The sequence below is a fragment of the Cryptomeria japonica genome, chromosome 11, assembly GCF_030272615.1.
Source record: "Cryptomeria japonica chromosome 11, Sugi_1.0, whole genome shotgun sequence".
In the NCBI taxonomy this organism is placed as follows: Eukaryota; Viridiplantae; Streptophyta; class Pinopsida; order Cupressales; family Cupressaceae; genus Cryptomeria; species Cryptomeria japonica.
In genome coordinates, this window is record NC_081415.1 from 196,605,725 (window position 1) to 196,619,879 (window position 14,155).

General features: G+C 36.2%; 1 protein-coding gene across 2 annotated transcripts in view; it reads left to right on the top strand.

The window, feature by feature from the left end:
- The window catches only part of LOC131044024 (ABC transporter C family member 2), a 270,472-nt gene that overhangs the window by 62,682 nt on the left and 193,635 nt on the right, over positions 1-14,155 (top strand). For both annotated transcript variants that reach the window (XM_057977288.2, XM_057977287.2), the window contains exon 8: positions 9,418-9,474. In XM_057977288.2, the coding sequence (XP_057833271.2) occupies positions 9,418-9,474 (57 nt within the window). The remainder of the gene's footprint in view (positions 1-9,417; positions 9,475-14,155) is intronic.

Here is a 14,155-nt window from a genome sequence, read left to right on the forward strand (position 1 = left end):
ACCCTCTTATATTCTGATTCAATAATCTCTGCTGTGTATGCTTCTTCCTTTCTTTTCCATAATCCCCATGCATACCACCAAGAACAAGGATGTTACTGCCTGTAACTTAATAATAGTTCTGATCTGATCTTATCGATGGTGATGTAACTAGATGCTTTTGATTCCTTCCCTTTATATCTTTCAATGTGAGGGACAGGTCACTCCTCTTCATCATGTATGCCCTTTGGCAAGAGACACACCCTTTCACCATTAGCACCCTTTGAAAGAGTGCAACTCTTCATTATTTCTGCCCTTTGAAAGGGACACAACCCTTCATAATCAGATCTGCACCTCTTATTTAAATAAGATCTGCACTTCTGATTTCCAAATTATCCCCCTCTCAAATGAGTTTCTCTTCTCCCTTTTATATCTCATTGTTGAGGGAGTCGCAACTTTTCCTTCCATGTCTTTTGACCATTTATTAACTTAATTAAATTTTAATTAATTATATTTAATTATATTGTTTTATATTTTAATTTAATTATTATTAAATTATATTTCAAAGTGGGGACATTACAGTCCGTCCCACTCAAGATTGCTTGTCCTCAATCAATGATCATGGAATGTTCAAAATGATTTCTGTTAGTTTTATGTTAAACTTAGCAATCAGATTGACAGTAAAGAACAAGAAAACACAAATGCACACATAACACAATGATACCCTGGGAAAACCTCCCTCTTGAAGGAAAAACCCAACAACAATAATCTCATATCTGATTTGATTAAGCAGATTACAAGTTTACCCTTTTAGGGCATAAATCAACTATAGCAAAACTTATCTTAATCTAGAAGTTAGGGTGATGTGTAGATCGTTGTCAAACTTAGACAACCTTTGGGCAGCCTTGACACGCTCTAGCAGACCTAAGGCAAATTCAGCAGCCTAGAAGATCTTCGCCCAGCCTAGTAGACAAATCACTGACTGATAAGCATTCACTGCCCTAGAGTGCAGCTCCAGATTTGCTGATCACTGATGCTGATCATTGAAGGAAATTGCAGATCACATACAAAATAGAAGTTCGCTAATGTTGCAGAGGTAATTCGCTAAGTGTGTATATGTTGTGTTGATGCTTGCATTGCCTTGAATATATATGAGCTTTTACATCTTATTTGACTTAGGTTGGCCTTTACAGTAAATTTATAAGGCATCTAAAATTGGCGCACAAAATTGGGTTTGACCCATAATAATTACAAGTTTCACATTATAGGGTCAGCCCTATCACATCAACAAGTTACATTATATCACCCATTTAGGGCCCAGCATGAATCGCAAGTTACAATGCCCATTTAGGGCCAGACCCAATTACAAGGTACACAAGTTGAGTGCCCAAATAGGGCATGCCCTTTAACATTCACAAACTACATAATATAATCACATAAGTAGGCCCATCAAACATTTACCAAGCTAGGTCGGCCCAATCAAGGAATACGACCTAGCTATATTTCAACACTCCCTCTTAGCTAGGGAGGATCCCTTGAATAATCAAGTTACACCGTGACCATGCGTCATGGACTCTTTCCATGATATCCATCATGCATTCCCATAGAGGATGGTTCCAAGATGCATCATGGATTCCTTCCATGATATTCACCATGCATGCCCGCAGAGGATGAATTCAATATACATCATGAACTCTTTCATGATACCCATCATGCACACCCGCAGAGGATGGATCCACCTTGCATTGCCCACAGAGGGTGGAAGAGGTCTTACACCTTGAAGAAACTACCACCTTGCACTCCGCAGAGGGTGGTTCCACCTTGCACTCCACAAAGGGTGGGTCCACCATGCCTACTTGTAGAGGGTGGAACGAGGGCTCTAACCTCAGACTTCTCCCAGAGAAGAATGCCTTAACCGAGGGCTTTCACCTCAATCTTCTCCCGAAAGATTGCCTTAACCAAGGATATGGCTTCCTCTGAAGCTGAAACAACAAACAAGCTCCCTCTGAAGCTGAATACAACAAGCTCCCTTTGAAGCTGAACCTGATCGTAGTATCACCAACGAAGTTGTCTCTTAGTCTTCAGCCTGTGATGCTTCCTCACAGGATGTCTCAAAACCTTTCTCTTTTGAATACAATCATCATCTTTATGCTCCTCAGTCCGTCCTGAAAGCATTTAAGAGAGGTTACTAATAGTTCAAGACTATCATACATGATTCACTATCCAATGAATTGATAACAACATGAAAAATTCAAAAAATACTTCTCTTATAAGTTAGTTTTCAACATAACCATCCACTTAGATCACACTAAATCATTTGATGATGGTGAGCGTGGCCTTCGACCTTCGCCATCATTTAGAATCCATTCTCATCCATAAGCACTTCATAAATACCCTCGTCACAGGAGCATGTTGATTTGGTTTGAAGTTTGGACACTGCATGACATTAGCAATCAATAGTTGTGAATCGTTTCCCAGTCTGTATGAGTAGAGCGATAAGCCTGATAGAATTGCATTCATGCTAGTTTTCTTCAACACTTCTCTATGCTACCTGCTCTGATTTCTCAGTTTGCAAAAAAAGGATACAAGATCTACCTTCAAGTTGTTAGGCTTTATAGAAGGAACCCGCTCTGATACCATGTGAGTTCTATGTTAAACTTAGCAATCAGATTGACAGTAAAGAACAAGAAAACACAAATGCACACATAACATAGTGATACCCTGGGAAAACCTCCCTCTTGGAGGAAAAACCCAACAACAATAATCTCAGATCTAATTCAATTAAGCAGATCACAAGTTTACCCTTCTAGGGCATAAATCAACTATAGCAAAACTTATCTTAATCTGGAAGTCAGGGTGATGTGTAGATCGCTGTCAAACTTAGACAACCTTTGGGCAGCCTTGACACGCTCCAACAGACCTAAGGCAAATTCGGCAGCCTAGAAGATCTTCACCTAGCCTAGTAAACAAATAGCTGGCTGATAAGCATTCACTGCCCTAGAGTGCAGCTCCAGATTTGCTGATCATGGATGCTGATCAATGAAGGAAATTGCAGATCACATAAAATAGAAGTTCGCTAACCTTGCAAGGGTAATTCGCTAAGTGTGTATATGTTGTGTTGATGCTTGCATTGCCTTGAATATATATGAGCTTTTACATCTTATTTGACTTAGGTCGGCCTTTACAGTAAATTTATAAGGCATCTAAAGTTGGCGCACAAAATAGGGTCTGACCCATAATAATTACAAGTTACACAGTATAGGGTCAGCCCTATCACATCAACAAGTTACATTATATCACCCATTTAGGGCCCAGCATGAATCACAAGTTACAATGCCCATTTAGGGCCCAGCATGAATCACAAGTTACAATGCCCATTTAGGGCCAGACCCAATTACAAGTTACACAAGTTGAGTGCCCAAATAGGGTGTGCCCTTTAACATTCACAAACTACATAATATAATCACATAAGTAGGCCCATCAAACATTTACCAAGCTAGGTCGGCCCAATCAAGGGATACAACCTAGCTATATTTGAACAATTCCCAATATGAAATGGCTTTGGAAACACTCATATAATAAACATGCTGCTACTTTTGTGGTAAAAACCCTAGTTCCTCTCCTAAATCATCATTTTATGTAAAACTACAAATGGAACAAGATGCGTACCTGATTGAGATCCTACAATAGGTTAGGAAACCATTGAAATGTATATAAACCATGATATAAATCTTCTAAAAAGGATATTAAACATAAATTCTCTATACCTAGGGTCAAGAATGTAGTGTCCCCTCCAATTTTTTTCCAATTTGTAAACACCACAATACACCTGTTAAGGTTAGGAAAGGAAATATAGTATTGCTGAAAGGTAACCCTTCCACTTTTTGATCACCAAGAGCTCAGTGTGGGAAGGTGAGAGCATACGGTGAACAGGGGATTGTTAGCTCCAAAATAAAGTGAAAATACAATGCTGGGTGACAAGCCAGCCCCTTCCGCTTGTCCAACGGGCAAGAACAACTTAATGTAGAATCACTCTACCACTTTTCAGCAGGCGGGAAAGTTATTACAATTCTGAAAATAGATCACTCTACCACTTTTCAGCAGGCGGGAAGGTTATTACAATTCTGAAAATAGATCACTCTACCACTTTTCAGCAGGAGGACAGTTATTACAATTCTGAAAATAACAATGAAGCCAACTAAGAGAAACAAATAGGCGGCTAGGCCACCCTCTTCCACATTTGCAGTGGGAATACAAAATGTGAAATGCAATTAAACAAGGCTGATCAGTACTACTGATTTCAGCGTTACAATGAGAGCATTAACTTGCAGATTACAATAGAAAATTGATATCTAAGCACACCAAAATGTTAGGAATTGATCCTCTAACAAAAATGAGTTGTCCAGCATATGGAAAGTAACCAAATAGGTAAATAATTCAGGTCTGACATAAAGAACAACTAACTGAAATAATAGACCAGCAAGGAGAGAAATCACCTAAATGCTCATAAATTTACCCACACACCTCTGAATGACTTGAAATCAAGTGCGAATTGTCCTTGAAGAGAAGACACCCAATCCAAAGCCAACAACTTGCTGCAAATCTGAACAAATATCACTGCATGCTTCCCAAGGCAGCCTCCAACATGGTACGACCAGGCAAGACACGAAACTTAGCAAAATGGATCGCCTAACCAAGAGGAAAACATAGGAAGAATACTTAGAAACAACGACTGAACTCTCAGAGACTTGTGAAAAAATTTCACATTCAGCACCATACAAAACAACAACTCCAAACCGAAAACAATACTCAAAAATCAGAAAACAACAAATATCTTCATCTTCATTGAGCTCAATCTGCTCCTTTGAATGAGAAATAGTCACAATATTCAGCTAGGGGCTATCTTTCAAGCTCGAAACTAAAGGTATTAGGAGGTATGCATCCCTCAAGGCAGGAGTCTAGAATTATTTCGACAACACTTCTTTATAATAGCAATGGATACCAAAAACAAGAGCCCAACACTCTTATTTATAAATTTTGAAGCTCCAAATTCAAATTCAACTCCCTCCAAACTGTAATGAAATGAAATGAAATTACATCCAATTTGGACGCCCAAAGCAATATAATATTTGCCTTTATTTTAAAACATATATTCCTCCAAAAAGGATGCCAAAATGAACTATTGCTTGGACACTTTAAAGGTTATAATCTTTAAATGAAAAATCTCCAAAATGGATGCCCACCTTATGTCTTGAAAATGATACTTCAATAAAAAATGCCTATAAAGTTTGTTAAGGCGTTCAAATTAATAAAGTGAATTATATCATAAAATTAACTCATTTCCTCCTAAGGCGTCTGTCTAGCTTTATTAATAATTCACTTATAAAATATTTTCCTCAAGCATGAATCTCCCAAAATAAGCTCCAAAAATGCTGGAAGACAAACTGCTCAAATTGACCTGCTAGAAATAGCCATCTGAATTGACCTGCTGAAACCCTGCTAAAAATAGCACTTACTAAAAATAGCATACTTCTAAAAACAGTAAGTGTTTCCAAATTGTTTTTTATCACATTTTGAGCAGCCGTTGCAACTTACTAAAAATAATAAGTCCGAAAAAGTCCTCCAATTCATTTGCATGTCATACCATTGCGAAGCTCTCTGAAAACCTAGAAAAACCCAGAGAAATGAGCTATCCTCGCACCCACTTACTAAAAATAGTAAGTTTACCAAACTTCACTGCTTGCTGTGCATGTCATTGCGAAGCTTTCTAAAAACCCAGAAGGAATCTAGGATAAAAACTGTAAAATCCAACATGCAAGCCACCAAAAACATCGAAACATCCTCCTAGAAGTAGGAAACCCTAATTTTTTCTCTCGACTAGCCTACGGGTCTCCGGAATAGGCTAACAGCCAACAAAACTGATTACTGCTGAGAAGGGGACATTACAACGAGCATTAACTTAACCAGGGTCTGGTCCAACTCCCTATAGGAGCTCAATCATAAGAAAGTGGGTATAAGAGGAATGATGAGGTGTCCAAGAGACCCTCTACCCTAGGCCCAAGAGTGGAGTGAAAGCCAAAGCCCTCTTGGCCTCATGGGACCATCGGTCAAACTACCATGAGGTGGTCTACCTAGTGAGGGATCCTATCACCGTTCCCCTTCATCACTTCCACCCTTATCCCGTTGTTAATAATCAATTATGATAGAGTTTGAAAAGATACAACAGGGTGTCTTGAATGTCCTTCCCCTCTAAGTCCAAGAGCGGTGGACTCCATCTTACACCCCCTTGGCCTCATGGGACCATCGGTCAACTACCATGTGGTGGTCTACCTAGAGGAGGACCTCATCACTGTTCTCCCTCCTTGTACTTCCTTATATTACTATCATGGCAGTTTGCTCAATAAATTCATCATGGATTACTTATACATTTCATAGTTGTTTAATTTAAGACAATTTTTCTCTCATCCTTGTTTCGCATCACCTCTTAAGTGGTTTGCACAATATCATAGATATCACTTAATGTTAAGAACTTATGATTATAGTAATCATAGACACTCATAGAGAAAACAAACACATTAGATATGAATCAAACACGAAGCATACACTTGAAAACACGAAGCATACACATGGATATCTACAAACATGGAGCATACATGTGAATACACCTTTTGTTAGACTCTTTTTCCTTGACTAGAATGATTCATTGATTCATCTTTAGACTCTTTACTGTGCAGAATGGCTGGATCATTTCTCTAATACCAATTGTAATGTCCCCTAATGGGACGCTCTTATACTTTGATTCAATAATCTTTGCTGTGTATGCTTCTTCCTTTCTTTTCCATAATCCCCATGCATACCACCAAGAACAAGGATGTTACTGCCTGTAACTTAATAACAGTTCTGATCTGATCTGATCGATGGTGATGTCACTAGATGCGTTTGATTCCTTCCCTTTATATCTCTCAATGTGAGGGAGAGGTCACACCTCTTCATCATGTATGCCCTTTGGCAAGAGACACACCCTTTCACTATTAGCACCCTTTGAAAGAGTGCAACTCTTCATTATTTCTGCCCTTTGAAAGGGACAACCCTTCATAATCAGATCTGCACTTCTGATTTCCAAATTATCCTCCTCTCAAATGAGTTTCTCTTCTCCCTTTTATATCTCATTGTTGAGGGAGTCACAAATTTGCATTTCATTCTTTTGACCATTTATTAACTTAATTAAATATTAATTAATTATATTTAATTATATTCTTTTATATTTTAATTTAAGTTTTAATATTTTAATTTTATTATTATTAATTATTAAATTATATTTCAAATTGGGGACATTACAATAATACTACTTCACTGTGCCACAATTTTTCCCTAAAGTAGCTTCATTGGTAGTTGATTTAAACACATCTTCATTTGCTTTAGGAAGAGCATTTTTAAGACAACAAATTAATGTGGTAAATTGTTAAATGTTTGTGACTCGTTCTTGTGAAGATGCATTCTCAACCTTCACTCTAGTTTAACCCACAACATCATTTTCAAAGCCTGTTTTAATTACTTGAGACTGAATTCGCTTTCCTTGCCCTAGAGCAGTTAGGTTAGCACATGCACTGAGAACAACAGTAAAGGTTGATTGGTTTTGCTGCATACCTATTTGGTGCATTTGGGAGAAAAAAATCATAGCCTTCTCTACTTTGTTATTTTGTGCATAACCTGCAATTATCATTTGACCCACAGAATGGGTGCCAATACTTTGCCATGTTGTCATTTCACTAATATCCGGCCCAAGTCATACAAGTCGTGATCACAACTTTAGCATTCAAGTGGAGAGCTATAAGAGAATGACAACTTATTTGGCAAGTTTTGCATTTTTTCCTTCTTAACTTTGAATGGTTTTAAAGCCATATTGACCTTCCTTTAATCAATATCCATTTGAAGTATAAGATTTCATTTAACCTGTCAACTACCCAAACTCCCAAAACCAGCTGCATATCGCTACCTCCTTTGTCACTTGAGTTACTGTTCAGACCAATGCTATACGTCATCTTCATTTGTACCCTGCTTGTGAAGACAAATACAGACACTGTATATCTATAATATCAAACTTGTTCTCCCTCAAGCCCAAGAATCGCAGGTATTGGCAACGAATCCACATTTTTTAAGTTCCAAAAACAATTACCACCAATTCAAACCAGCATGAAGATAATTGCTAAAACATTAATTACCAAATTTGTTTATCCGCACTACCCTAATTTCCTTTGCAAATCTTCACTTCAAAATCTAGATCCAACTGCTTCAAATTGGAATAGATGGTGTTCGCCTTCCAGAGTGCTGCATTCATATCATTGGAAACATGTTGTTCTTGGAAATCTTCCTTTCTTGTGCCTGAACACGAAGATAAACAACATCCTCACCTTGATTTAGTGCACCCAATATCAACCATAGTGTGAATAATACATTCTCTGTGGCAAATATTATTAGCTCACAGTCCATTAGAAGACGTTTTGGTGTTTTTTCAATGTTTATTGAGGCTATATGTGTCTTCAAAGGAGCCATAATGGTTGGAATGAAGGAGCTGCATCAAGTCACCGAGAATGATTGTTCACACATATCTGTCAAATAGCAATACATCAGAGTCCATAATTGTTTGTCATTTTCCCAATGGTTGTGCAAATTTCTTTTTCTTTTTGAAAACTTATTATATTTCTCTTTTCCTTGCTAAACATCCTCTTGATTAAATCCAATGGTAGGGATATCCATGTCAAACTTCTCTAGCACTTTTATAACATATACACCCGTTTTCAAAATTATTTAGGCTCCCTCCTGAAATGAACTAACAAAGGATGATTCATTCAATCATTTTCCATATGCTTCTAGTAAATGCAATGAGCCCATCAAGTTAGTAAGAACCATTAACCTATGCTAAGGTTCTTTTCCTCCTAATTCTCCATGCAATTTATTGGAATGTGGCACATTTCATTCTCCTTGAAAGAAAATTGTTCTGTCTGTGGAAACTTTAGTTATATGCTCGTTAAATTTAACATTTGACAATCTTGAGAATATCTATTTCAAGCTTAGATTGTTGGTTGCATTATCTACAGGATTTCTTAGATCCCTGATTACAATGAGAATTATGTACATTCCCACTCAAAAGAATCCATTGTCATTTATGTAGTTTTAATTATTTTATATATTGTTTACCATTTTCCTTTGGGAATCAATTATTTTCCATTCTACAATCTAAAGGATCACCTCCTTAAGTGGTCTGGAATTAAATATGAGGTGGTGTTTACTGTGAAAAAAAATATCAAATGGAAGATTTTTTTTCCTGTTTGCACTAGCGAGAGCGTAATTTATAAGTTGCAGTCTGTTTTTTGAATTCTATATTGCAAATGATAAATTGTTTGACAGATTTTCTAAACTTATCATTCGGGGCATTTGCAGATTGGAAATGATGCTACACAATTTGTTGGCCCCATTGTTTTGTCCCTTCTTTTGGAGGTTGGTTCCTTGTCTTTTCTTTTTCTTTTCAAATAGGTGAATATTCTTGCTGTGTGAATAGAATTGGGCAATTAAAAAGACAGCTGCATAACCTTGTAGATGCGTAGAGTGATGATGGGTTTCGTTATATATTTACCACAGAGATCTATACGTATAGTATCTATATACACTGTAATTTGGTAATTAAAATAAGAAAAAGTGTAGGTTCTTGTTGAAATAGTAATGTCCAAGTTATATTTCTCTTATAAATTGCTACCTTCCAACAGCAGATTGTTTTCCATGCATTGGTTTTTTTCACCAGTATAATGTTAACCTACTCCATATAAGCAAAGGAAAATGAATGATTTTATAATTGACAAGAGACATGTGGTTAAAAACAGGGACACTAATAAAATTAGGATACATGAATAAATGAACAAGGAGATGGCTATATTGTATATGAAAGTAACAGCCAGACCCTGTATGGCGACAAAGACATTGTCCATGATCTAATAATGAAGTCTCGTAACAACTATGCATGATTCTAACAAATTGATAAATTTTACTTTGTTTATCAGTTGGTTCTCAACCACATCTTATTTGAGTGGTTCCTAATGAATTGAAATTATATGTGACCGTAAGTTCTTGGCAGTATGGTAGTAACGCTCTAATACATAATAAATGAAAGGGACTGCCTAAATTAAAGTAGGGCAATGAAGTAATGATAGCTTTAGCTTAAATTTCCTGCACAGTTTAGATTCCTAATTGCAGAAGCTGCAATATGAATGACAGCCACAAATTTATTATCTTGATGTCAACTTGAACCCTTATACAGTTCAAGGTTGAAGAGAAGTTGGTGACCTTGTTTCTTTTTCCAATAGCTGCTAGCTTATGGATTTGCTGTCAGGGGTATCTGTAGATGTAATCTGATTGTAGGGGCTTTTCAGGCTAAAACTATCCTCATAATAACATTCTATTTGTGGTGTTAGGAGAATTGGTGACAGCATTATTACAAGCTGAGTGCTTTTTTATTCATGTTTGAGGTGCTATAAAAAAACTTATGCATACAGTGCATAAGTAAGATGCTTTTTAGCGTAGTTTTCACTTAGATTTAAAGCATTTGGATTGATTGTATAAATCATAGAAGCATGTAGCTTTAACTTATCACGATTTCTCCTGCAATATTTTTTATTTCCCCTTATACTGATAAATTGTCAAAATATTCGTGAGAATTTAATCAATTCAATGTGTTTCTACCAGTTTTTTGTTCCTTTTTTTGCTTAATTTTCAGCTGATAAAATGCACTTTTTGGTGAGTAATCATGATTTCTTTATCATGTTCCTTGGAGATACACCCCTTCCATAATTTGGCCCCATCCCCTACAAGGTGCCCACCCCATACTTGATTTCAAAAAAGCAAAAAAGCAAATGTTTTGGGTATGAATTTTATTTTTTGACAATAATATTATGGACAATAGGGTATGGCTAGTCATTCCCTACAATCAAACAAGTTTTATACTTCAAAAAAAACAACGGGATTGAAAACAAAGGGATGTGGGGGTCCACAAGAACTCCAAACCCCTTCACACTAAACCCTAAAACAAAATCAATAACAATAGAAAAAAAGAAAACTCATTTTTCGACTTTCTAAGTTGTGAAGAAGACAAAGAGGGAACAACTATGAGAAGAGGAGAAGAGTAGGGTGAAGAAGGCAAGAGAGTGTCAAATCTACTTGATTTGAGGTAAGTTTACTATCCATTCTTCTTTTGCCTTGTTTTTTAGCATTCATTTGATGGCATTTTTCTTTTTTTGTAAGTGGGGAAGGTATTTTTTTTGTTTTTGGAAGCAGTGAACATTTTCAATTGTGACTGTGATTGCTTCTTTACCTTTCTTATTGCAACTTCAGTGAGTTTTCCGATGCATTTTACCTTTAGGCTTTGGCATTTCATACTCTTCTCTAGTTTGTTGCATAGTCCTCAATAATCTTTCTAGTATATTGTTTATTTTCTGTTGCACAAGTCATGCTTCCATTACCATTGACTTAATCATTTGCATATCACTTTTTAACTCAAGTATAACTGATTTGCTTTACAAAACACATGAAATTAAAATCTATTCCCAAAGAACAAATATTGACTCCATAATGTAATTAGAATTCTAAGGGTTAAAAATAAAGGAACAACTCTTCTCACTTTTTTGGGCAATCAATCCGTAGAGCACAGTCAAGTGCTAAGTACAACAGGATAGATATAGGTTATCTGTTTATATCTCAAGACAGTAATAGTCAAAATAATTATAACATTTAACTTAGTTTGTTAAAAGGACTGTGGCCTTTACTTTTTGCTGCTAATAGCTGACATTGAATTTAATGATTTCTTGACGATTGTCAAGGAAGACGAGCTAGTTGACCTTTATGAGATCAATCTAGATCCTGAGTGAATTGCGAATGATGATTCCCTTGATCTTGGTTATTTTGATATCCTAATAGTGGCCAACATTGATGATGATGTGGTTGAATGTCTTAGGAGAGGCTCCGATCTAGGAGCTTCATCATCAGTACCAGGGTATAATTGTTTCAGATTTCTAGAGTTATTCAGGGTTTTGCTGTAATATCCCTTCACACGCCTTCAAAAAGAATCTACTAAGTCATACACCCTAGCATCTTTAATTGACTCAATAAAAATCATGGTACTTAATCACAATAGTTAATAAGAGAATTCCATTATAAGCCAATTGGTTTATACTAACCATCTATGTTAAGGAGAGGCACGATGAGGAGACCCGATCTCTTGAATGAAGAGTTCCCACACCTTTTCAGAGAAGGCATGAAGAAGTTTAAAATCACGTCTGTAATCCATTTGCAAGGATCATTGAAAAAATTGTAGCTTTTTTGTATATATCCTACTGGATAGCTTGATCTGAGCATTTGACCCCGAGTCAATAATTGGTAGCATAAAGAATACATTCAATATCAAAGAAGGCGCCACCATTAATGCAAGCATTCAAAGACCAATCAGAAATGGCATCATCAGCACTATCTATATCTTCATAATTCCAATATTGTGAAGCTAATAAGGCCGAAGGCCAATATTGTAGCATGTAAGAATCAGATCATTTAGCAAACAAAGCTCATTTCATCGCATGATTCAACTGCCATACTCTAGAACAGCATTACCGTCATCATCGCATACTCAGATAGTTGTATCAGGCATAGCCTCAGTTCTTTATCTCCACTGGTGATAAATTAGGTAATATTCATAGCATATTTAATAAAGTGTATATTAGACATTGCTACTCATTCAACATCAATTTTGCACATATTCATTTATATATATATCAGAACTAGCAATTGTAATCCTGTGCAACATCTTTATTCAATTCTAATTGCAATCATTCAATAAAGTAAGAGGATAGAAATTCGGTAATTGTCTCAGCTTCCTAAGATAGCCAAAAAGGGGGACATTACATTTACAAAGTTTTTTGAAGGGCGATTGAAGAATTTATTGTAGGTTGGAGGCCATTAATCATTCTCTAGCCCAGTCGTACCTTTCTCAAGGTTGGCTGTGTTAATGCATTAGTAGCTTCTGCAAGAACCCAACTTGGCTCTCCTCTGCTGACTGTTTCTTTTGAATGCAGTTGATTTGAATTTGTTTTGGGTTTTGAATGTTTATGGATTTTTTATGTGTTTTTGGTAATAATGAGCAATGATACAATACTGAAATAAACTCCTATGCTTAAAATAATTCTGAAACAATAATATTACTGCTGGAATTAATTTAAGAGACTATCAAGGGAATGTTTATTCTGTTCTATGGCCAATATGCCTGAAAAACAAATTCATTACAATGTAAGATGAAAACCTGATTTTTGTTGTCCCAGTAGATGAAAAATCTGCAAACTGCAAATTTTAATTTTTAAAATTTTTTACTGTTCATGCGGTACTGTTCATGCGGCACTGTTCACGCAGCACTGTTCACACGACACTGTAGCAGTCAGTACGGCGGTACTGTAACAATCTGTACCGTACTTGTTAATCACAAAAATTTCTTCAATAAATCTGCAATAATTTCTCGTGAATTTATTCTTCAATTCTGCGCAATTAGATGCAAATAAGACCTCTAAATGAAGTCTTCCTGAAACCAAATATCACTGAATATTTCATCAGCTCAGATGGTGAACATTGAAGCAACTACGTGCTCCAATGGTGGCTGAAAACCCTAGTCTCCAGAGCAAAACCCTTTCAATTTCACAATGTCAAAATAGCAAAATAGCAATCCATCCCCTTCTTTCCAAACTCAACGCTATATATCTTTTTTGCAAATCATACCCTAATCCTCTTAATTACAATTTTGCTTTTAGTTTCATTTAATTTCACTTTGGGTGTCAAAACGATTTTAATCATTAAATGGGCATTTAATTTTAATATTTCAATAGTCTGGCTCAGATAATTTAATTAAAAACATGGCCCCGTCTAATGATGAGTTGACCCTCAAGTTAAGTGATTATAATATAAAGTCACTTTATAACTTTATTATTAAATCACTTAATAATAAATGCTAAGTTATTCAAACTTGTCTAACTCGATGAATACTTTGAATTTATCTATGCTGTCTGAAACTGGAGCTCACTAGTTGACCACCTATATGACCGTGATGTCTACTAAAAATAGCAGGGGTCCGTCTCCAACTGCAAAAAATAGCCTG